Source organism: Kogia breviceps, chromosome 10 (genome assembly GCF_026419965.1).
Source record: "Kogia breviceps isolate mKogBre1 chromosome 10, mKogBre1 haplotype 1, whole genome shotgun sequence".
NCBI lineage: Eukaryota > Metazoa > Chordata > Mammalia > Artiodactyla > Physeteridae > Kogia > Kogia breviceps.
Window position 1 is genome coordinate 3,828,114 of NC_081319.1, and position 25,911 is coordinate 3,854,024.

Consider the following 25,911-nt stretch of genomic DNA (forward strand, 5'->3'; position numbering starts at 1 on the left):
TCCATATATATGTGTTAGCATATGGTATTTGTTTTTGTCCTTCTGACTTACTTCACTCTGTATGACAGACTCCAGGTCTATCCACCTCACTACAAATAACTCAATTTCGTTCCTTTTTATGGCTGAGTAATAGTCCATTGTATCTATGTGCCACATCTTCTTTATCCATTCATCTGTCAATGGACACTTAGGTTGCTTCCATGTCCTGGCTATTGTAAATAGAGCTGCAGTGAACATTTTGGTACATGACTCTTTTTGAATTATGGTTTTCTCAGGGTATATGCCCAGGAGTGGGATTGCGGGGTCGTATGGTAGCTCTGTGTGTAGTTTTTTAATCGACACCCCATTTGAAACTGTACCCCACTACTCACACACTCCATGCCCTCTCCCTGCCTCACCTTTCTTCACAGCAGGTGTCGCTACCAACTCAGGGAAATATATTACCCTTCTTCGTCTTGTCCCTTGGCTGTCACCCCTCCTAGAAGGTCAGCTCCACAAGGGCAGGGATTTTTCTCCATCTTGCTCCCTGTTGCACCCTCAGGGCCTAGAACGGTACCTGGCACGTAACCGGTGCTCAGTAGGCATCCTCTGACTGAGTGGATGGTACAGGGTATTCTCCTGCCTCAACAAACATCGACTCAGCGCTAGCTCCTCACCTCTCACCTGGACCCCAGCCCGGCCTCGCCCCACACCCCTGCCTGTGGTCAGCACAGCAGCCAGAGCTCATCCCAACGCTCAGAACCGTCCTCCACTCCCTGCTGCTCACGGGCCTTCCACGGCTCCCACCGCTCCCAGGACAAAGTCCAAGCTCCTCCGTCTCCCACCTCCTCTGCCCTGGTTCCCTTCTGTGCCAGACTCTTCATGCTGGCCAAAGTCAGCTGACCGCTTCTCTAAGGCAGAGCTTTTAAACCTCCCGGCATCGGTACAAGCTGTTCCCTTTGCCTAAAAGCTCTCTTCCTCCCTTAGCTGCCTGGAAAACTCCTACTCATCCTTAAAGACCCTGCTCTGGGAGCTTCCCCTGAACTCTCACAGGCAAAATCATTGCTTCCTTCCCCGGGCACCCACGGGACTCTGTCCGCCCACACCCCCTGATGCCCTGACATCATCTACGAGTCGTTTCTCCTCGGGTCTGAGCCCTTTGGGTCAGGAACTGCAGGTGGTCCCCTTCTGGTGCTCTGACACCTAGCACTTTGAAAGTATCACCTCAGCGGTCCTCCTAGCCACTCAGTATTAATCCCACTTCACAGATGGGAAACCAGAGGCCCAGAGAGGTGAAGGCATTTGCCCTGGTGGCACAGCTGGGACTTACACCCGGCCAGCGGCTCCAGGACCTGCGTATCCTGCCTTGCTCACATCAGCACGCATCAAATTAAATCTCTCACTCTTTGAATTGAATGTTAAAACCATTTTATGCCTCCAGAGGCCCAAGCTTGGCTCAGGGTGCAGCACTTGGGTGTTAGAGTCGGTCCAGCTCTGCAGGCCCCTCCCCTCCTCAAGCCTCTGCTTCCCCACTGTCCAGATGTGGAAAAAAAGGCCCCTGTCAGGACTGAAGTGGGCAAGGGGTGGACACTGAGCGTCCAGCCCGGTGGAGGCGCTCCCATTGCCGTGTGCACACAGCAGGGGCTCCCTCGGCCTCTTGGGCTGTGGCAGAAATTGGGGGTCAGCCAGCCTGTACCCCTTTCTCCAGTTCCAGCCCCGGGCAGGAAGCACTACTCCTCAATTTAAGCAAAGCCTCAAATCCCAGTCTGGGGGACACGGGAGAGGTTGCGGATCCCTATGGGGCCCAGGGACCCCGCACTGAGCAGTCCCAGGGTGAGGAACTTGGGGGTCTTACCCAGAAAAGATGGAAAACAGGAAGGTTTGTCTATTAAAAAATGTGCACTGGAAGTGGGAAGGTGTGTCCTCACGCATTAAAAAAAATACTTTGGCAAAGAAGAGACACTTCCTCTTCCCACAGCCTCTTGAATCCCCCCCCCCCGCTGAGAATTCCCATTTTATTTATTTATTTATTTATTTATTTATTTTTTAAGCCGCTGTGCAGCATGCAGGATCTTAGTTCCCCGACCAGGAACTGAACCTGTGCCCCTGCAGTGGACGGACAGAGTCTTAACCACTGGACCAGCAGGGAAGTCCCGATAATTCCCATTTTAAATGGATGTGCAGGCTCATCTTATGGGCAACCAAGGTCCCTGTGCCTCCCTTCGAGCCCCGCTAAGGGAGTGGAGAGATGCCATAGCACGTGGCAGCCAGCAGCACACAGTGTGACCTCACAGCCAGGCCGTGCTCCCTTCTGCTTTCTTTGCTTCTTTCCTGTTAGAGCCTTGCTGGTCCCAGACACAACCAGCCTGGGGTCCGTGTGTTTGTGGGGTGGGGGCGGAGGGTGGAGGGGGAAGAGGAAGCCGAGCCGCCGGTGGGAAGATGATAATCAAGACGACCAGGAGGCCACCGTGTGCAAGTCCCTGCCCCAATCTTTCCTAATCGTCGCTGCAATCTCGGGAGGGTGGCTTCTCTTGGGTACATTTTACCAATGAGGAAACGGAGGTTCTGAGTGAGCCACACAGGAAGAAAGAGCCAGGGGCACGATCTGAATCCAGGTCTGTCGGGGAAAATACAAGCACTTCCTGAATCTCCAAGACCCAGAACCTGATTCACGGCGTGTGGCTGGCTGTTCTCCGTGTCCTGGGGACCACTCAAATCAGAAGCAGGTCAGACTATCCCTGCATGTGTCTGTCTATCCCTCCAGCATGGGAGGATTCCACTGGGTTCTCTGGGGCTGTGGACCTGAACAGGAGGATAGCAGTCTTGATGGGGGAGGGCACTTCTCCCTTGGGGACAGTCCCAGCACAGGGGTCCCTGGGAAGCCCCAAGGGAAATCCTGTTCCTAATGCTCTCCAGGCATCAGCTACTCTGTCCCCAGGGAAGGGGCTTCCAGGGACCTCTGGGATGTCAGACCACCAGCTGTCCGTGGCCAGTGCAGGGTCTAGAGCCCTCTGTCATCCCACAGACCCTGCTACCTCTTGACCACTTCTGAAGCAGCCCTTCCCCCCATGTAGGTCCCTCAGTGTCTAGAAAATGCTCGTGGCAGTTATAAGAATTGGCTTGAGAAAACCTCTGGATGTCAGCTGTGTGGCCATTGGCAAGTTACTTCACCTCTCTGTGCCTCAGTTCCCCCCGTGTACATTCAGGATAAGCACAGGGCCGACCTTGCAGGGCTGTCGTGAGGAATTAAGGAGTTAGCACAATGCCTGGCACACAGTGGCACTGAATTAATGTCAGTTACTCTTGCTCTTATCAACAGTACAATTATTCTTAGTTCTGAGGCCTGAAGCACAGAGGCTGTGTGAATCCACCACCTCCCGCCACCCCAGGCTGCAGATGAGACCGCAGCACAGGGAGGCCGCAGGTGAGACCTGAGGCCTGGACTCTCTGCTCTAGACACTCCTCTCTACCCCCATTCCCACCACAGCCTTGCCTCCTTCAGGGGCACACACACACACACACACACACACACACACACGCACACACGCACACACGCGCACACGCGCACACGCACATGCACCAGTGCTGCTCCAACTGCACCCGGACAATCCCATGCCCTGAATCAGGAGAAAAGGAAAGGCCACCAGGGACATGCCACGTGAGGGGGCGATGAAGGAGACAGTGGCAAAGAAAAGTAGAGAGCAAGGGAGACCGTCACAGAGAGAGCAGGAGAGGACAGACAGCGACAGGGACAAAAAGAGCAAGAGCAGGAGAGAAGACGACAAGAGCAGCAGAGGTCTGCTCAGAGGCGGGGAGGTGGAGGGTGGGGAGAGAGCCAGACACAGAGAGACAGAAGGAGGCAGAGGTGAGAGAAAGATGAAGAGACAGAGTTAGAGAGGCTCAGACAGACAAAGGGATGGAGACATGGGGAATCGGCCAGGGCGGAGAAAGGAGTCACATGCACAGATTCGGAGACAGAGACCCAGAACCCGGCGGCACACAGGCAGACAGGGTCGAGGCGGAGCAAGGGGTAACAGCGCGGGGAGGGGAAGCCGGGACTCCACAGGGCCCCTCGGCCACCACCCTCCCTCCGGACCCCGGCCCGGCCCCCGCCCCCGGGGCCCCGTACCTTTGGGCCGCCGCCTCACCACGCCCAGCCGCCACTTGAGCGACACGGCCAGCATCACGCCGCCTGCCCCTGGGGCCCGGGGCCCGGCTGCCCGAGCCGCCGGGTGCCGGGTGCGCTCCGCGTTGCTCGGGGCTGCCTGCGCTACTGGCAGAGGCTGGGCGCTCCCTGCTCCGCCCTCCCCAGTTGCTAAAATAGATAATCCTCCCCGGAGCCGGCAGCGGTGGTACCAGCAGGGCCCTTCCTCCCCCACAGCGCCGGCCTGGGGAGTGCGGTTCCCGGCTCCGGCTGTACCAGACCCTGTGGTAAACCTCCACCGCCCCGACCTGGTCCTCTTCCTCCCGAAGTGCTCGCCTCGACCACCCCTTCTCTCCCCAAAAATCCGCCAGTCCCCCTCCCTCCTCCCTAGGCTGGGCTGTCTGATGCCCCCAGGCCTTTGCACTGCAGGCCCTCCCCCTGGAATGCTCCTCCTCTCCGGCTGGACGCCTTGCATTTCTCTGCACAAGGAAGCCTGCTCAGCCTTCAGAGATCCCTGCCTGCTAGAGTCCTCGCCAGCTGGGTCTCAGTAATGCTTTTCACACTAGGTTGAGATTGTCTGACTCCCTCCAAGCCTGGAAGCCCCTGCAGACAAGGACAGGGTCCCCTGAGGTCAGCAGAGGCATCTCAGGGGCCATCAGTGTAGAATGCTGAGTCCGAGGCCCTCCCGCTTCACCCCCAATTGCCACACTTACCCCGGTTTGTAACACAGGATAATGAGAGAATCCCCACCCAAGTGGCTGGGTGGGTGGAGTCGATGGATACCTAGGAGTGCTCCAGGCATCCAGCAAATGCTCAATAAATGCATCTGGCACCCCTTCCCGTCTCACACACAGCTAGCCTCCTTTCTGACCCCCCCCCCCACCAGCCCCTGAGGTGGGCAGGACAAGCAGCATTACACTCAGAGACAGGCAGGGGCGGCAGGGGGCTCAGGGTCACGGATCAGGTGCGTGGTAGAGGTGGACCGAATGCTAGGCTCTGGTCCCTCCCCACCAGGGCAGCTCATGCTTCCCCGTCCTTTCTCCCAACCACTGAGGCCCCAACGATGGATCAGGCCACGAAACGCCTTCACGGGGAGGGCCAGATGCCCTCCCGGGAATCAGAGCGCCACACGAATCAGAGTTCCTGCTTCAACCGGCAGCGGGGCCTCCATTCAGAAAGTCGGAGGTTTCTCCCACACGCAGACCTCCTGTCAATCCCTGTCACTCTGCAATAATCCCGCCTCCAGGCCTCGGCCCCGTGTTCACCAAGGTGCAGGATCCCTACAGTGGATGGAGTGCAGGGCAATTTCAAGTAAACAGATCCAGCAGTTACTAGAAAAGAATTACACAGTGAGACACTGATTCCCTCCCCACTGATCTCCCAGTCCTTCTGAGTCCACCCAGGAGTCTCCATTTGGTTCTGTCACGCCATAATGCCTCCCTGAAGTTTGCACATCAACCTGTTTTAACAAAGAGAGCAGGCCCCAGGCTCAGAGTGCCTCCCCAGCGTGGATTCCAGCCGTAGGCATCGGGAGACTCTTGCTGGCAGAGGTAGGGCTTGGGAAAGCCCTGTTGGGGAGACTCGGTGAGGCCAGCATTCCTGGGTCCTTTCTACTGACTCCAGCGGGCAATTCTGTCCCTTCCTCCTTAGGGCGAGGGTGGCAGAGGCCACTAGGGGGCAGCCCAGAAAGATGGCAGCGGGCACCTGAGAGAGATCACACAGCTCCTTCCTGAGACACGAGACAGGGTGCGGGCCGCCCCCATCCCAAACCTACCCACTCCACTGCGAGCCCTCCCAAGGGAAGGGAGGCCGGCGTCCCGCTGAACAGCAAATCTCCAAGAGAGCTGTGCAGAGTGAGGGGAGAAATCAGAGAACACAAGCCTCTCGCGAGGACGGGCAGGCCTGAGTTTGAATCCCGACTCGGCGTGCCCCACTGAGCTTCTGCTGACTTGTTTCCCAACTCTTCCCAAGTTCAAAGCGCCGTGGGTGGTCTCCATCTAGAGGGGCACAGGATCCACCCAGAAGTCGCTCAAGTCCAGCCACTCGGAGCTGATCTGGGAGCTGGCTCCCTGGGTGCCAGAAGACCCAGGTCCTACCAAGAAGCTCCCTGGCACTGTGTCAGGCGCTACCCAAGGAGGAGAGCGAGGAGGACGTGGCCCCTGTCCCCTAAGAGCTCGCAGCTGAGGAAGTTTCCCTATCTGAACCCTGGGGACAGGAATCTGCACTGCGTGATGATTTTACGTAGTGGAGCATCTGTATACAGTAGGCGCTCAACGCCCACCTCCTCTCCCCACGGGCAGCCCAGCTTCCCCTCTAGACCATGAGCTCTCCGAGAAGTGGCATCTGCACGGACCCCTGCTCTCTCTGCCTCCTGTTCCCTCTTCTTCTGGCAGCACCATCCCACTTTGCTGGGGGAGCTGCTCCTCCCCTGCACTCAGGCTGGGTGGAGCTCAGCCCCCCAGCTCCGGGAGGGCCCTTGACCCAGAGCCTGCAAACCAGCACACTCCCGGCCCGGCCACGGTGATGGGCTCAGGGACAAGCACGCGACCCAAGTCAACCCAGGGAGAGACGATCCCGGGACCCGACCAAACGCCTGGGAAGGGGAATTCTGTCCACTGCGGGATGCAGGGAAGTGGCGTCATGCTGGAGCTGCTAGCGGCCACTGTGACACCAAAACAGAACGGGGGTGGTGAGAATGATCACATCCTGATGATGAGGTCACCTCAGCGCCTGGAGTCCGCCATGCCTGATGTCAGTAATATCCCTTTCCTGCTACTGTAGCCAATACGTTCCCTTCTTTGCTTAGGCCAGTTGGCTTGGGTTTTTGGTACCGTGGACCCCCAAAGAGTCTTCCTCGTCTCAGATTCCAGTGCAGAACAGGGGCTCAGCAAATGCAGAAATGAATGAATGAATGAACGAACAAGTTAACAGAAGAGAGATGGATAAGCTCCTCAAACTCTGCCTTCAGTGGTGGTCCCAAACCCTGGACTTGAGTGGAAGGAGGCCACAGCTGGATGGTGGGTTCCTTGCTGGCACAGGAGTCCTGACCGGCAGGGCTTGAGAAGGGAGACTGGGGGTTCTGGTTTCCAGCCATCGAGAGCTTGCCTGTTATCTGAGCTGCACCTGCCATGCGCTCCACTCCATGGCCCCCAGATTTTCACAGGGCTCCTTCTGCAGAAATGGTAGCTTCAGGGAGAGTGTGGGAGAGCACACGACCCCCTCAAAGGGATGAGACCAGGGATGAAAGAGCAGATCAGCCCAGGCAGGGAGCCAGGAGGCCTGAGTCCAGGTCCCGGCCAGCCCTGGGCTACAGGGTATCCCCAAGCAAGTTCCTGCTGTTCTCTGGCCTCATGGGCTATAGTCCATGGTCTTCCCTGCGACTCTCACTTCCTCTGCCCCAAGGCCCAGAGAGGTTCCTCCCATCACCTAAGGTCACACAGCCACTGAGGCAGCCAGGTCAGGATACAGACACAGGGCCATCTGACTTCCCTCTGAAATGAGGTGACAGAGCCCAGGAGATGGGCTAAGAGAAGGAAACCAATCACAGAGGGATCCAGGCCGGGCTCCACCCTGGATTCTGCTTTTCCATCCCTGCCTCAGTCTCACAAAGCCCCAGAGGCCACGGGTTGTTGCCACCCCCACCTGCTTCCCCAAACAAATTAGCATCTCATCAGACAGACCTTTCATCTTCTCAGCCCGGCCCTTTCTTCCCCAGGGGCCAAGTGCTGTGACATTTCTGCAGCCCAGCTCTGCCGATCTGAATAAGACAGAGGCCCCCAGGCTCTACAGGTGGAGGAGAGGGGGTGGGGGGCAGACCTCTCTTAAACCACTTCTCCAGGCTTCGGGAAGGAGAGGACAGTGGCCGTCCATCCATTCACTCTTTCAACAAATGTTTTTTTGTTGTTTGTTTGGTTTTTTAAAAATTATTTTACTTATTTTTGGCTGCGTTGGGTCTCCGTTGTTGCGTGCAGGTTTCTCTAGTTGCGTCGAGCGGGGGCTGCTCTTCGTTGCGGTGCGCGGGCTCCTCACTGCGGGGGCTTCTCTTGTTACACTGGCTCTAGGGCTGCGGGCTTCAGTAGTTGTGGCGCACGGGCTTAGTTGCTCTGCGGCAGGTGGGATCCTCCCCGACCAGGGCTCAAGCCCGTGTCCCCTGCATTGGCCGGCGGATTCCTAACCACTGCACCACCAGGGAAGCCCCTCAACAAATGTTTTATTAAGTGCCTTCTGTATGCCAGGCCGGGAGGTACAGCCACAAACAGAACCAAGCCTTCACAGTGCTGATATTCTAGTGGGAAGACAGAGAGTAGATGACCAATGTAAGAATCAAGCAAATGTCAAGGGATGTTAGATGGTGAAATATGCTAGAAGTAAATGGAGCGGAGTGACGGGTATCTGAGCACAGAGGGAGATGCTGCCAATTCTAAAGGGGGTGGTCTCCTCAGAACCCCGACAGTGGTCTCTAAATACCTTTTCCCACTAAAAGGGTCCCCAGGGCTCCTCTGAGAAGACGCTGATTCCAGGACTGGTGCAGGGAACGTACAAGATGAGCCTGGCACATCTTGTGTTGCCATAAAGTAAGGACATGCTTGAAGGCTGATGGGAGGGTTGAAAGGACACAGAAGCCAGCTTGAAGGGCTCCCACTGGCCACATGTGGGCCAAGCTGAGCATCAGAAAGAATAATGACTGCAAAAGTGTAAAAATCCATGCGTTCAAAATTCTCAAAAGAAAGAAAAACCTCCCTGGTTCCTGTGGAGGTGGTCCAGGCACCAACTGAGTATTCTATAACAGAAAATACAGGTAAAGAATGAAGCACTTATCCTGTCTTCCTGTATGAACAGTATTTTAGGGGAACCTAATAAGGGAAAGTCACTCTTTACAGAAGAACCACTGCAAATAGATGCAGAAGAAAAAACAGAAATGGAAATCCCAATGAAATAAAGGATCCAGCATTGGACATCAATGGAATGTTGATGCCTGATGACACAGGGACCAGGCAGACCGCACTTGAACCCCTGGACTGATCTTAGCATCACCAAAAGTGGAACATTCTGGCACATGTGCGTCTTGATAGGATGTGGAAGGAAGCCCAGAGCACCACCTGTGACATAGCCTTGCCTGCAAAATCGGACCTGAATTAAATCCAGCTCTAGATCCAAATCCTAGTGGACAGAAGGTACAGGGGACAGAATATATTAATGACACCGTGAGGCCATTCCACAGGACAAATGACGGGTTTTGCCAACAAATAATTAGAGTGGAAAAAAAAAAAAAAAAGAGGGAGAAGGCACTGTCACAGATTAAGAGAGATCTGAGAGACCGATCAACCAAATTCAGTACTAGGACCTTGGCTGGATCCTGATTTGAATAAACCAAGTGTGAAAAGACATTTTGGGAGACAACGGGGGAAACTGCACAAGGACTGAATAGGAGGCAATGTTAAAAAATATGGTGAATTCTGTTGGGTTGATGCTGTTATTTTAATTATATATATATATATAAATATATATATATATATGTAAGTCTTTATCTGTTAGAGATACAGCCTGGAGTAACCAAGGAGGAGGGGGTGCACCGGGGGGTAGAAGGGGTGTAAAGCCGGGCCTCCTAAGGACTCTGGCTTTTCCTCTGGGGAAGGTAGGAGCAGAGGAGGGGTGTGGCCTGACCTGTGATTTACCAGTGTCCTCTAGCTGCTGGAGGGAGAAGGGACACCAGGTGGCGAGGGTGTAGGTAGGGCGACCAGGGAGGGGGGGCCCTGCACAAGTTGGGGGAGGGCCAAGGGTCTCTGGCCCCAGGTGGGGACAGAGGAAGCGAAGAGATGGGTGGAATCTGGTTTCTTCCGAAAGCCACAAAGCCTTTGTCTGCCAGGGTTAAACATTTGCAGAATGGGAAACAGTCTTAGGGGTGTGAGCTCTGGGGTCCAAGAGGCCTGGCTCAGAGGCCAGCTCTTCCCCAACCCTCTGTGTGGTTGCTTCCCCACTCCGGGCCTCCGTTTCCCCATCAGTATAATGAGGAGGAGGATTAAGAACTCCGACAATCATTAAGCTGCTCTGTGGAGACGAAGGAGGTGGAAAATGTCCTGCAAGCTGGTAAGGGCTGGGCATGCGTTGCCGAGAGGGAAACAGCCTTTATGGGGCACCTACAAGGTGCCAGGCACAGAGTTCAGGGCTCCGAAGGCGTCAAGCCTCACCTTATGGCAACCGATATCACCTGGGGAGCCTAAAACAACTACGGCTGAATCAGAAACATTTCGGGGGCCAGGATGGAGAATCGCTGTCTCATTGCCGCCCGGTAACAAAGTCAGGGCATGGGTTTTCAGACAGGGAAAGGGAGTGCTCCAGCATCACACAGCTTCCAAGTAGCAGAGGAGGGATTTCCAGCACAACCCAGCCGACCACCCTCTCTGCCCACCTCCTGCCGTCCCTCATCAGAGCCGTTCCCAGCAGAAGCAGCCCCACGGGAGGCTCAAAGGCCACCAGGTGAGCAGCTTATCCATCTGATGGCTCTGAAACTTTCCTGAGCCAGAAACCAAATGCCACCGAGCGTCTTCCGAGTGGGCCAGGATGACTGTCCGACAGGTGCACCAACAGGGCCACCTGCCAGGAAACAGGTGGCTTATGCCTGTTAATAGTCCTGGCACTGCCTTCACAGCGCAGTAATTAGGAGCAAACGCCTGGGCAGGCACACTCAGTATGCAGATTGAGTCGTGGGGCCCTTGGGTGGGGGTGACGGAAATGCTGCGATTACAGTAGGTCCCACGTGCCACGGGGGCTCCCCGCTAGGCACGCCCGCACCCACGCCTTCCCCACTCTGACCCCCAGGTCTCTTGCCCACCGAGTCCCCAGGAGGGGACGGCCTGGAGCGGGGAGGTTTAGAGCCCAACAGCACTGGGTTCAAGCCCTGCACCTCCCTCATCCGTGAAGTGGGTATGACATCGCCCAAGCATCCCGGGGTTGTAACGGCTTCACGAAATAACGCAGGTCTGGGGCTGGCCAGGGCTCTGTGAAAGGGACCTGCCTTATCATTACAGGCCAGTCGTTTGCTCTCATACCACAGTTTCCTTGTCTGAAAAACTGGGATAAAAATAACTAAAGTTTGAGTTTCCCTCTGCGGTAGACACTCCCCAGCTTTTGCATACAGCAGCCCCCCCATGACCCCACGACGTGGGGCTATGATCAGTTCCATGTAGCTGGTAGAGACCTAGGCACGTGGGGCAGGGCGGAGGGCCAGGGGGGCGCGGCTCTGAGCCTGAAGCCCACGGCTAGGCTCCAGGCCCACCCTCACACCCGCTCCGCCGTTCCTTCCAAACACAGATGCCTCTGTTGTGGTCCCTGCGAGAGTGTGTGGGCGCGTGTGATTAAATACAGCAAATGTGGCAAAATGAGGACCAGGGGCACAGCCCACACCAGGGCCTGGGCGAGCTTCCAGCCTCTGTGCCCTTCCCACCTTGTTTTCTACCGTGTGGCCGTCCCTGCAGGCGGGCAGCTCCAGGGCCTGCGCTTAGAGGCAGACCAGGGCCGGGCCGTCCAGGGCTCTGACCAGCCGGGTGACCCTGGGATCCACCTCCCCTCGGCCACCGCGGCGCTATCACCCGGCACTTCGGGAGCTTCGGAAGGCTCGCCTGGGTCTGCCCGTCTGCTTTAAGTGGACACAAGGCAGGGTGGACAACACCACAGCCTGGGGGGAGACGTGTCCGAGCATTGCCCTTCCTGGGGTGGCCTGCAGGTCTGTATCCCCCAGCCGGGCACACAGAAGACCAGGAGCCCTCACAACACTTTGCTGGGTGCGAGCACAGGGGCTTGTACCCCTCCACCTCGTCACCGGCACCGTCCCTGTCCTGCTGTGCACAGAAAAAGGAAGAGGCCCAAGGTTGCACAGCTCGTTAGTGGCAGCTACAGACTGAATGCTTGTGTCCCCCCAAAATTCTTACGAGGAGGTGGGGGCCTTCAGGAGATGATTGTCATGAATGGGATTAGTGTTCTAATAAAAGAGACCCCAGAGAGGTCCCTCATTGCTCCCGCTGTGTGAGGACAGAGCAAGAAGGCGCCAGCTACGGAAGTGGGCCCTCACCAGAACCTGACCACAATGGTGCCTTGATCTTGGACTTCCACCCTCTAGAACTGTGAGAAATACACATTTCTGGTGTTCCTGAGCTTCCCAGTCAGGGTATTTTGTTAACGGCAGTCGGAATGAACTAAGACAGTGGCACCAGCGGGGCCAGAAATACCAATGCCTGTTACCCCGCCCCCAACCCCTGCAGGCGGCACCCACACGCTCCAGCACCCAGAGGTGGCCCTGCCGGGGGCCCCAGATAAAGAAAGGGAGAATGTGTCCCAAGGGAGCCCTCTGGGCTCTCTTCAGAGAGACTGGCCCAGCTGCGCGATGGCCTCTATCTGTCCACTTGTCCTCAGGGAAGCAGTGTCAGCGACCTAGACTAAGTCTTGGGATGCTGGCCATTCAAACAAGCCACGACAGTGTGGGAATCAGAGCCCAGGCCAGTAGGAAACTGGGTGACAGCCCACGAGGGCACAGAGCTCCCAAGGATGGGGACACAAAGCCACACACCACAGGAGGCTGGGTAATCGTTCACGAAGGCACGCTAGACTGGACCCCTGGGGTGTCAGCATGGCAGCCTCACGGAGCCCCAGGGTGGTGGGTCCAGAACCGCAGAGCGCTTCCCACGGGACCACACCACACAGGGACCCGACCACAGGTCCCTGGAACAGCAGCCGACGGTGGCAGAGCTACAGACACAGAAGCCACGGTGGTGAGTGAACCCAAGCCACGAGTCATGAGATTTAGGGTAGGGACAGGGTAAAGGATGGCACCGTGGGACCCCAGGCCATGTCCAAAGGGACAGCATGAGTTATTGGTTTCTTGCCAAGCACACTATAATCTCCCAAAAGTTCCTTTCCACAGCCCCTGACCCCTCCAACCCTGCCCTCAGTCCCGCCAAACTCCTCTTCCCAGGGCTTTGGGTGACAGAGGCAGTCACATGGCCACTGTGTGACCTGGGACAAGTTCCTGTCTGCGCTGGGCCGTTTCCCCCACTGTACAATTAGGGGGTGGGCCCTCTCTGAGGGTCAGTTCACCACCAGTAATCTACGAAATGATCATCACTCTTTTCTCCGTTTGGATAAGCTTCTGTGCTTCTCAAAGGACCTCATTTGAATGAATGAGTGAGTAAATGAACGAATGGATAAGGCACCCCCCTGAAGTCTGACCCCTGCGCTTATCTGGGCTCACCTCCCGTGCCCCTGGATCTCAGCCTCTACCGTCTGTCCCCTAGATAAACCACGTCCTTCTGCTTTTCTCCTTCGTTTACTGCACAGCCACCTTCTTGGAAGGCCTCCTCTCCACCTTCCTAAATCCCCTAGACTCTGCTGGCCTATTCATCGGTCACCTCCCCCAGGAAGCCCTCCCCGACTCCTCTGGCCCTGGCTAACTTCTCTACCCGCACTGCTGGAACAATTGAACACTCCTCGGGACCCCACAGCTCCCTCCCCCACCCGTGTCCAGCCATCAGCTTCACTCTCCTGGAGAGCAACAGCAGCCTCCTCAAAGATCTCCCTGCCTCCACCCCCACCTTCCCTAACCCACATTCCTCATGGCAGTCAGAAATCAGATCTCATCTTTCCCCTGCTTATACCCTCCCATGGCTCCCAGGACACTAGATGAAACCCAAATTCCTCAAAAGGCCTACAGGGTCCCATGTGATTGGTCCCCCGTGACCTCTGGCCTCATCTCTTGCCACTCCCTTCACAATGGCCTCCCCCCCCAACCCTGTTTCTCAACCACAGGGCCTTTGCACTTGCTGTGCCCTCTGCCTGGAACACACCCCATCCCTACCCTCCACTCCTGCTGTCTTCACAGCTCCCTCCCTCCCTCTCCCCTTTAGGTCCTCATTGAAAAATCACCTCCCCATGATTCAGTGATTCAGCTGGGTTCCATCTGGGAGGCAGTCAGCCACAGTGAGGCTATTAAGTGCCTGACCCTTCCCTGGGGACAGGCGAGCCTCTGGGCTGAGGTGTCACATGGTGTCCTGGGAACCAGGAGAGAAAGCAAGAAGTTAGGGATGACGCTACTCCAGAGATAAGGAACACCTGGCGTCAGAGTGAAGTCACCATGCTCCTGGAGCTGCCCAGGGCCTCTTCTCTGCCTGAGGCTTGGGCAGCAGAGGCAACGAGAGAAAAAATAATGAGGACAGCAACAGTGATACCCCAGTACCATTTATGCCCAGACCCCATGCGTTCGGTTGTACCCCAGCAGTCACTCACTCACTGAAGAGATTCTGAGCAGCTCTTATGCGCCAGCAAGGAATAAAACTTGTAGCCCTTATATTCCACTAGGAGACAAAGACAATAAGCAGAACACGGCCTCCCTGGTGGCGCAGTGGTTAAGAATCCGCCCGCCAATGCCAGGGACACAGCTTCGATCCCTGGTCTCGGAAGATCCCACATGCTGCGGAGCAACTAAGCCCTTGTGCCACAACTACTGAGCCTGCGCTCTAGAGCCCGCAAGCCACAACTACTGAGCCTGAGTGCCACAACTACTGAAGCCCACGTACCTAGAGCCCGTGCTCCACAACGAGAAGCCACTGCAGTGTGAAACCCATGCACCACAATGAAGAGCAGCCCCCACTCTTTGCAACTGGAGAAACCCACACGCAGCAACGAAGACCCAACACAGCCAAAAAATAAATAAATTAATTAATTTTTTTAAAAAAAAGCAGAACAAAGAAGCAATATAATGTAGTGGAAATAAGCACACTGAAGAAAAATAGAGTAGCATGAGAGGATTGTGTCGGGGAGGAGGAGGCCTCTCTGAGCAAATCTTCACACAAATGAAGGAAGTGGGGGACCCAGCCATGCAGATCTCTGAGTGAGGCAGAGGCTGCAGCCAGTGCAAAGGCCCTGAGGCAGGACTGCACCCGGTGTGTCTGAGAACCAGGAAGGAAGCCAATGTGTCTGGAAGATGAGTGAGCAAGGGAGTAGATGTCTCAGGACATCAGAGGTTGTACGGCAGACCGCAGAAAGCTGGGGTGGCTGCAGGGAGGACTGTGGCTTTCCCTTTGAGGGAGGTGTGGGCCACGGGAGGGCACTGAGCAGAGGAACAGGGGCTGTGGCAATGGGGTGAAGGTGGGGAGAAGACTTTAAGGACAAAGGTGTCTGGCATTCAATTAGAAGATGTGTGAGTTTGTGCAGTGAAGCCCTCTCCATTGCTTCCTCCTGGCCAGCATTTTAGTCAAGTCTGCTGTTCCATGTCACTCTTTAAGGCTTACTGTGTCTCAGCCTGAACCCAGATGGGCCTTGTGTGGGAAGAGACCAACCAAGTGAGCAGGGATGTGACTCCTACACTAAAGCAGCAATAGCACAAGGACAGAGCCAGGGGCTGTGGAGGGAGGCTGCCCTGGGTGCACAGAAATCTTGGAGGGTATTTGGACCACGTGGGGCTGTGATTGGCGGTGTTGAGGCAATTACAGCCTCAGCCAGATCGAGAGTGGAGCTATGCAAAGTGCAGCCTGCGGGCACAGGCCTGCCCTTGCACTATTTCTTGCTGGACAGCAACAGAAAAGTTCAGAAACAATCAACAGTTAGCAATTCGACGTTGCCACAATACCCAAGCTCCCTCCTGATCAGTGGCTTGTATTCTTCACGTCTTCTTGTTTGACTTCATTTTTCAAGAATTCATTGCTAGTGTACTTTTCAAGTGTATCAATCTCCAGTAGGTAAAAAAGAAAAATAAAATACTGGCCCTTCCCCAGACAGTGCGAGAAGCAGCGCTTTGGATGAATTAACTAATGACAAAAGCTGGCACCTAGCCTGATGTGTAATTCAACATAAAGTCAAGGTGCAAAATAAAAGTTTAACTTCTGAAATGACACAAAACTTTTCTGTGTGCTGAAACGGAAGTAGCTTTGTCAGATCGGGGTTTCTCAACCTCTGGCACTACTGACGTTTGGGACTGGATAATTCTTTGTGGTGGGGCTGTCCTATGTATCCTAGGATGTTTAGCAGCACCCAAGGCCCCTACCCACTGGATGTCTGCACACCCCTCCCCGGTTATGACAACCAAAAATGTCTCCAGCCATCGCCAAATGTCCCCAAGGAGGCAAAATCGTCCCCAGGTGAGAAATGCTGGCTTAGATGTTCTGATTCTGTGTGTGTGTGTGTGTGCATGCGCGCACACGCATCTAGGTGAATGTTTGTATGTGTAGCTGTGCTTCTGTGTACACATGTATGCATGTGTGTGTGTGTGTGTGTTTATCCCTGGCCCCCCTTCCTCACTCACTGTGCCAGCCTGCCTGGCCCCTACAGCCAGGGCATCTGAATCTGTAACCCCTAGTGTCACCCATTACACTAAGGGCTGCCTGTCAGATCTCCCCTCCCTAAAGTTGGCCCATGGATGAGGCATGGCTACCACCGAGGACCAGTCTGAGAAGGTTGCCATGGGAACCTCAGAGATGCAGTCCACACAGGAGTAAAGCTGCCTTTAATGCTTCCTATACCACCTCAGCTCCCAGAGCCCAGGGGCAATAGATCAGCAGCTGGACAGAAACCATCGCCTTCAGCCAGAGATTGAGACGGAGAGAAGTGGTCTTTGGGAACCATTGGTCAACAAGAAACTGGATGGCAGCCTGGCAAGGGGGCTGGTGGAGTAGAAACTCCTAAGGACACATCAGGGAACACAGCTTTCAAACCACAGGTTTCTGTGCTCCAGCCTGGGGTCTCTGATTCAGAGTGACCTGGGTGTATGTGCTCTAACCTGGGCATCTCTGATTCAGACTGACCTGGCAGAGCCTCAGGGTCTGCATTTTTAAAGCCCACCAGCTGATTTAGATGCATAGCAAGAGCTGAAACCTCCCTCTGAGGGCATCAGAATCCCTTGGGAAGGTTGATAAAAATGAAAGAAAGGAAGAAGGGAAGGGAGGGAAAGAGGGATGGAGGGGAGGGAGGGATGGAGGGAGGGAAGGGAGGGAGGGAGGGATGGAGGGAGGGAGGGACGGGAGGGAGGGAGGGAGGGAGGAAGGAAGGAAGGAAGGAAGGAAGGAAGGAAGGAAGGAAGGAAGGGGGAAGGAAGGAAGGAGGGAAAGAAAAAGCAGGCAGGGAGGGAGGGAGGGAGAATAAAGGAAAAGTCTGACAACAACAAGTATTGGTGAGGATGTGGAGCAACTGGAACTCACACATGGCTTGGGGCAACATAAAGTGGTACAACAACTTCAGAAAGAAGTTTGGCAGTATCTCTCTAAATATGCATATCCTAAAACATAACTCAATAAAGCTGTTAAGAATATGCTTACCCTGGACTTCCCTGGTGGCACAGTGATTAAGAATCCTGCCATGACATGATAGTATACATAGAGACTCCTAAAGATGCCACCAGAAAACTGCTACAGCTAATCAATGAATTTGGTAAAGTTGCAGGATACAAAGTTAATGCACAGAAATCTCTTGCATTCCTATACACTAACAACGAAAGATCAGAAAGAGAAACTAAGGAAACAATCCCATTCACCATTGCAGTAAAAAAAAATAAAATACCTAGGAACAAACCTACATAAGGAGACAAAAGATCTGTACTCAGAAAACTATAAGACACTGATGAAAGAAATCAAAGATGACACAAACAGATGGAGAGATATACCATGTCCTTGGATTGGAAGAATCAATATTGTGAAAATGACTATACTACCCAAAGCAATCTACAGATTCAATGCAACCCCTATCAAATCACCAATCTCATTTTTTCACAGAATTAGAACAAAAAATTTTACAACTTGTATGGAAACACAAAAGACCCTGAATACCCAAAGCAATCTTGAGAAAGAAAAATGGAGCTGGAGGAATCAGGCTGCCTGACTTCAGACTATACTACAAAGCTACAATAATCAAGACAGCATGGTACTGGCACAAAAACAGAAATACAGATCAGTGGAACAGGATAGAAAGCCCAGAGATAAACCCACACACCTATGGTCACCTAATCTACAACAAAGGAGGCAAAAATATATAATGGAGAAAAGACAGTCTCTTCAATAAGTAGTGCTGGGAAAACTGGACAGCGCCATGTAAAAGAATGAAATTAGGACACTATCTAACACCATACACAAAAATAAAACTCAAAATGTATTAGAGACCTAAATGTAAGACCGGACACTATGAAACTCTTAGAGGAAAGCATAGGAAGAACACTATTTGACATAAATCACAGCAAGATCTTTTTGATCCACCTCCTAGAGTAATGGAAATAAAAACAAAAATAAACAAATGGAACCTAATGAAACTTCAAAGCTTTTGCAAAGCAAAGGAAACTACAAACAAGACGAAAAGACAACCCTCAGAATGGGAGAATATTTGCAAATGAATCAACGGACGAAGGATTAATCTCCAAATTATATAAACAGCTCATGCAGCTCAATATTAAAAAAACAAACAACCCAATCAAAAAATGGGCAGAAGACCTAAATGGACATTTCTCCAAAGAAGACATACAGATGGCCAAGAAGCAAATGAAAAGCTGCTCAACATCACTAATTATTAGAGAAATGCAAATCAAAACTACAATGAGGTATCACCTCACACCAGTCAGAATGGGCACCATCAGAAAATCTACAAACAACAAATGCTGGAGAGGGTGTGGAGAAAAGGGAACCCTCTTGCACTGTTGGTGGGAATGTAAATTGATACAGCCACTATGGAGAACAGTATGGAGGTTCCTTAAAAAACTAAAAATAGAATTACCATACGACCCAGCAATCCCACTACTGGGCATATACCCAGAGAAAACCATAATTCAAAAAGACACATGCATCCCAATGTTCATTGCAGCACTATTTACAATAGCCAGGTCATGGAAGTAACTTAAATGTCCATCAACATTTAGGATATTTAGACGAATGGATAAAGAAGATGTGGTACATATATACAATGGAATATTACTCAGCCATAAAAAGGAACGAAACTGGGTCATTTGTAGATGTGGATGGATCTAGAGACTGTCATACAGAGTGAAGCAAGTCAGAAAGAGAAAAACAAACATCGTATATTAACTCATACATGTGGAACCTAGAAAAATGCTACAGAGGAACCTGTCTGCAGGGCAGAAATATAGACACAGATGTAGGGAACAAACATATGGACTCCAAGGGGGGAAAGTGGCAGGGTGGTGGTGGTGGTTGTGGGATGAATTGGGAGATTGGGATTGACATATATACACTAATATGTATGAAAAAGATAACTAATAAGAACCTGCTGTGTAAAAAATAAATAAAATAAAATTCAAAGAAAAATAAAAATATAAATTTTAAAAAAAAAAGAATCCACCTGCCAATGCAGGGGATACAGGTTCAAGCCCTGGTCTGGGAAGATCCCACATGCCACAGAGCAACTAAGCCCATGCACCACAACTACTGAGCCTGTGCTCTAGAGCCTGCGAGCCACAACTACTGAAGCCCAAGCACCTAGAGCCTGTGCTCTACAACAAGAGAAGCCACGACAATGAGAAGCCCTCGCACCACAATGAGGAGTAGCCCCTGCTCGCTGCAACTAGAGAAAGTCCACATGCAGCAACAAAGACCCAACACAGCCAAAAATAAATAAAATAAAATAAAATAATTTATTTTTAAAAATGCTTACCCTACGGGCTGGCAACTGCACTTGAAGGTATACACACAACAGAAATGTGTGCATATGGCTACCAGGAGGCAGGTTCAAGAATATTCAGAGCAGCATTTTTCATAAAAGTCAGAAATTGGAAACAATCTAGAAGTCCATCAATAGTAGAATAGATGAATAAAAATGGTGGTGCAGGGACCTCCCTGGTGGTGCAGTGGTTAAGAATCCGCCGGCCAATGCAGGGGACATGGGTTCAAGCCCTGATCTGGGAAGATCCCACATGCCACAGAGCAACCAAGCCCGTGCACCAACACTACTGAGCCTGCGCTCTAAAGCCCGCAAGCCACAACTGCTGAGCCCACGTGCCACAACTACGGAAGCCAGCGTTCCTAGAGTCCGTGCTCCGCAGCAAGAGAAGCCACCGCAATGAGAAGCCCATGCACTGCAACAAAGAGTAGCCCCCGCTCACTGCAACTAGAGAAAGCCCGAGTGTAGCAATGAAGACCCAGCACAGCCAAAGATAAAATAAAATAAATAAATAAATTTATTTTTTAAAAAAGAAATGGTGGGGCTTCCCTGGTGGTGCAGTGGTTGAGAGACCGCCTGCCGATGCAGGGGACACGGGTTCGTGCCCCGGTCCGGGAAGATCCCACGTGCCGCGGAGCAGCTGGGCCCGTGAGCCATGGCCGCTGAGCCTGCGCATCCGGAGCCTGTGCTCCGCAACGGGAAAGGCCACAACAGTGAGGCCTGGGTATCGCAAAAAAATAAAAAGAAAGAAAAAGAAAAAAAGAGATGGTGGTGCATTTATGCAATCAATGGAATACTACAGAGCTGTGAAAAAGAACATGCTGCTGCTACACACAACACAATGGATGGAGCTCAAAAACGTGGTGGTGAGGGGAAAGAGCTGGACAGAGAAGACTACACACTATGAGATTCCATCTATGTGAAGTTCAAGAACAGGCAAAAACAAACTTTGTTGTGTAGTGATATATGTTGATACAAGGGGGTAACACCATAAAGAAAATGAAGAGAATGATCACTCAAAAAGTCAGGGCTGTGGGGTAGTACCTCTGGGTGGAGGAGTCAGGGGGATGCCGTTTGAGATGAACCCCAGGGAACTTCTAAGGCGCTGGCAGTGTTCTATTTCTTAACCAGAGTAGTTACAAGAGTGTTCACTTTTCTTTATCTTTATACTCCTCCTCTGTGTTATAACCAGATGTATATTTTACAATTTTTACTTACTTACTTACTTATTTATTTATTTTTGCCTGCGTTTGTGTCTAAGTTGCTGTGTGCAGGCTTTCTCTAGTTGCGGCAAGCAGGGGCTACTCTTCGTTGCGGTGTGCAGGCTTCTCACTGCGGTGGCTTCTCTTGTTGTGGAGCACGGGCTCTAGGCGCTCGGGCTTCAGTAGTTGTGGCTCGCGGGCTCTAAAGCGCAGGCTCAGTAGTTGTGACACACGGGCTTAGTTGCTCCGCGGCACGTGGGACCTTCCCGGACCAGGGCTCGAACCCGTATCCCCTGCATTGGCAGGCGGATTCTTAACCACTGCGCCACCAGGGAAGTACCTGTTTTACAATTTTAAGTTGAAGGGAAACGAAAGTGTTGCCGTCCCACTCCCAGCAATGCTGATTCCTCAGGCTTGGGTTGGGGCCTGGGGATGAGCATTTTAAACATGCCCCCACCCCCCACCCCCACCCGCTGGAGATTCTGATTCCCAAGGCCCCGTGGCTACACCAGGGTCTAAAACATCCACTGAGCATGTGTCGGCATGAGGAGAGCTGGACCATCGCTGGTAAGAACCCAGAGGACCGCCAGCACCACGGCCCGCCCACAGCAGGTCCATTTCATGCCGGTGCCCGCCGGTGTCCTAAAGAATGGCCTTGTGGGCTTAACGAAGGAATGGCTACTGGTGGGTGCCACTCTGGATGCGGGTGATACTGGAAGGGAGGGCGGGACACAGCTGCTGAGTCACTGAGGGGCTGGGGGCTGGGTGACAGCCCTTTAAGGAAAACAAAAAGGATGGGGTGGAAGCAATTAAGAGGCTGTCATCAGGGAGGCAGCTGGCATCTGCTCAGGCATCTGCAGAGACTCGTTCTGTCTCTTCAGAGCCCAGGTGGCAGGGGGGCGGGGTGGGGGGGACGGTACCGGGGAAGCTTCAGGCCCACCCTCTGTGTGAGAGGCCACGGAAGACAGAGCTGCATGGATGCTATGAATCCTACCAGCCACGGGTGGCGCTGGCGAGTCTCAAACCCACCCCCGTCACGTCACCACCAGAGGGCGTGGCTACCGCCCAGCAGCCCCTGAATTGCTGATCGCCTGCTAAGTGCCAGGCTCTGGGGCAATGCTGGGGATAGAAGGACGGCAGAACCAGCCAGTAGCTGTAGGGCTCAGGGCGTGAGAGGGTGTAACGGAGCAATGGGAGGTTTTCCTGCAGACAGGATGCTGGGCTGAGGTCCGCAGGATTAGTGGGGAGTAACGAGAGAAGCCCCCGCCAGCCCCCGATGCAGAGAGAACAGCGTGGGCAAGGTGCTGGGGTGGGAGTAAGAACAAACACCCCTGAGTGCTCCCCTGAGGCAGGCTCAGCTCTGTGGCTTTCCTGCATTAACGCAGCTTATCGCATGATGACACTCTCAGGCAGGCTCTACTATTCCCATTTTACAGATGAAGAAACACAGAGAGGTTAGGTAACCAGCACAAGGTCACACAGCTCATAAGGAGCAGAGAATGAATTTGAACCCCACCCCGTGCTACGCTGCCTCTCATCTGGCTGTTTTCCTGCAAGAACGGACAGGAGGCCTGTGTGGCTGGAGCCCAGAGACGGCGGAGCGAAGCAGTGAGAGCGAGGGCGGAGAGGGTGGTCGCAGTGGGCCGCATGTGAGGATGCTGACCTTGGTCCTGGCAGCAGTGAGGAGCCACTGAAGACAGGAGGAAGCGAGGGTATCAGACACAGGTTTTAAAGGTGCTGTCTGGCCAGGGTACAGACAAAGTCGAGCAACGTTGGACCATTCACAAACACCTCCTCTCTTGTTCTGCATTAACCGAGCACTTGAAGGCGCCACGGTCTTTCCTACAGATGCCATGGTCTACATGGACCCCTGTTAGGTGGCAATGACATCTTGAATACAAATGCACAAATTTTACAACTTGATGAACGCGAGGAAGCACTTTCTGGCACGAGCCCCAAGACACCATTTAAGCCTTTGTTTAATCCTCTACAAAGCGCAGTTAAGCCACTTCCACGGTTTCCGTTGCCGTTTTTGTTTTCCTGAGGTCGATTTCACTGAAATGGAGTCTTTCCTAATTAAAATTTGCAATGAAGATTTGACTCATCAACCACTTCCTTTGCCCACAGCACATAAACCACCAATTGCAGCAACTTCTGCCACCACAGATTCCCTGTTCCGGCCGTGATTTCTGTCCATTTCAATTCTCTCGGATCAGATTTTTGCAAACCTTAATGTTGGCATGGAGATTTGAATCTTCTGTCAATTTCTAGATCAATAACTATTTTTACTGTGCACAGTTTTAGCCAATGTCAGTTTTATTTTGTGTTGGTTATTTTTACTGGTGATGTTCGTGACAGATTGGACTGGAGACAAATGGTCCGTGATTCCTTCTTAGGGAATCTGTGACAAGTGGAAACATGCTTGCAAACCAGGAAAATAAAAGGACTCTGAAGAAAGAGAGAGAGGTCCAGATCCAGACAGAGACCACAGACAGAGGCTTCCAGAAAGAGAGAGAAAGACAAAGAGACAGAGACAAAGAGGGGGGAGGGAGACCCGTGAAATGACAGTTTAGCTCCTGAGAGCTCGGCAGAGTCCAAACCATTGGGCAACACTGCCCTGCTTCCTCTCTAGCCCCAGTCTGAACAGCCCCACCTCCAGGCTGTGGTCCTGCCTGGGAGGCCCTTCCCTTCTTGACACTCAGCTCAGGGTTTGCTCATCCCACTTCTCAGTAAGCCTTTATCAAAATAAGAATAAAGGTCGCTCGGATTGTATCCCAGCAGACAGGACCTCTGGGCAGATACTGCCCAGCTAACAACATCCCAGGTCCAAGTAAAACCAGGTCCAGGGCTTCCCTGGTGGCTCAGTGGTTAAGAATCTGCCTGTCATGCAACGGGACATGAGTTCGAGCCCTGGTCCGGGAAGATCCCACATGCTGCAGAGCAACTAAGCCCGTGCGCCACAACTACTGAGCCTGCGCTCTGGAGCCTGCAAGCCACAACTGCTGAAGCAGGCGCGCCTGGAACCTGTGCTCCGCAACGGGAGAAGCCACCGCAATGAGAAGCCCACGCACGACAACGAAGAGTAGCCCCCGCTCGCCGCAACTGGAGAGAGCCTGCGCGCAGTAGCGAAGACCCGACGCAGCCAAAAATAAAATTAATTGATAATAAAAAATAAGTTATAAATAAATAAAACCAGGTCCAGCCCTTGGCCTGGAGCCAGGGAAGTCCCAGCAAAAGGAAGACTGTGGATGTGGCAGAGGGAGCTTGGGCGCTGGGCCAGGCAGGCCTGGGTTTGAGTCTGACTGTCTCTTCTCGATTTCTAGGCCTCAGATCTCAGCTGCCTCATCTGAGAATGGGAGATAAACACCCAGCTTACAGGGTGCATGTCAGACCTGGGCCTCACGTGAAGCACGTAACAGGCCACTCTGCCTGGACGCCCTCTCCAGCCCCCACCCAGTTGGCCTGGCTGGGAAGGTGCAGACCCACGCAGCTCCGGCTTCAGAGCAACGGCCCGCTCCTCGCCGCAGGCTGTGGGGCGAATTTGTTCTGAGCTTGGAGTCCTTTCTGGCTCAGCCTTTGGCTGGGGTGGGCCCTCCTGCCAGGGAGACCTGGACTCTGAGATGGGCCAGGGCGAGGGCTGGTTGTGGTAGCTCTTCTCTTGCCTGCCTTCCTGATCCATCACGAGTGGCTGCGTGGAGCTGTGTTACAAAAGCCTCCGAGGCTGAGTCAGCAGGAAAGACCGCAGGTATCAATTGGCAATGGGCTGCGGAGTGGGGTCTCGTGGGGTCTGACTCTCTAGTTGGTGCAATGAAAGACCAAGGGCCTAGAGATCTGAGTTTGAGTCTCAGCCTCACCGTCACCTCTCTGGCCCTCCGTTCTTCATCTGGGAAATAGGCATAATACTATGATTGGTCTCATAGGAACTGTTGTGACGATTAAGTGAAATAAATGGTGTATACATAGGTGCTAATAAACATTATGAATGAAAGGGTTTTTTTCTTTCTTATTTATTGGGTGAGTCAATGATGAGGTAAAAGAGCCCTGGGCTGGACTGTCTCGCATTGGGTGAGCCACGGCAGCTGCTTTCTCTCTCTGACCCTCGATTTCTTCATCCATAAAATGGGTCTGCTTTTTATAAGTTAAACACACACTTGGCCTGCAACCCCGTAATCCCACTCCTGGGTGTTTAGCCAACAGAGATGGAAACGTGCGTTCACACAAACCCTTTTCTATAAGGGCACCTGGCGGCTTAAGTCACAGCACCCCAAGACCAGGAACCACCCAAATGCCCATGAACAAGAGATTGAATAAAGACACTCCCTGGATATACTCGGCAAGAAAAAGAACGAGGCACTGAGACAAAGCGGCATGCGGGGATCTCAAGACATGCTGAATGTGCAGAAACTATACACATATGATCCCATTTCTATGAAACTCTAAAAAAGACAAATCGGGACTTCCCTGGTGGTCCAGTGGGTAAGACTCCATGCTCCCAATGCAGGGGGCCAGGGCTCGATCCCTGATTGGGGAACTAGAGCCCGCATGCATGCCGCAACTAAGAGTCCACATGCCACAACTAAGAGTCCATGTGCTGCAACTAAGACCCGGTGCAGCCTAAATAAATAAATAAATAATTTTTTAAAAAGACAAATCAAATTTATACCGATGAACAGCAAATGGGTGCTTGCCAAGGTCTGGCAGGAAGAGGACGGGCACAGGATAGCTTTGGTGGGTGACGGGAACACTCGAATTACGCAAGGATTGGGGCAGTGGTTACGCAGTGTATACATCTGACAAAACTTTCAAACTGGGGCTTCCCTGGTGGCGCAGTGGTTGAGAGTCCGCCTGCCGGTGCAGGGGACACGGGTTCGTGCCCCGGTCCGGGAGGATCCCACGTGCTGCGGAGCGGCTGGGCCCGTGAGCCACGACCGCTGAGCCTGCGCGTCC

At 53.1% G+C, this 25,911-nt stretch overlaps 1 protein-coding gene across 7 annotated transcripts in view; it reads right to left on the reverse strand.

Annotated features, from left to right (window-relative positions):
- Nucleotides 1-25,911, reverse strand: part of GRIP2 (glutamate receptor interacting protein 2) — a 121,171-nt gene that overhangs the window by 76,364 nt on the left and 18,896 nt on the right. Inside the window, exon 1 of one of the 7 annotated variants that reach the window (XM_067043366.1) lies at nucleotides 4,109-4,234. The exons of 5 other annotated variants lie outside the window; for them this stretch is intronic. In XM_067043366.1, coding sequence (XP_066899467.1) covers nucleotides 4,109-4,163 — 55 coding nt within the window. In that variant the 5' untranslated portion in view covers nucleotides 4,164-4,234. Of the gene's footprint in view, nucleotides 1-4,108; nucleotides 4,235-25,911 lie in introns of those variants that run through there. One more of the 7 variants, XM_067043364.1, reaches the window with a different exon arrangement.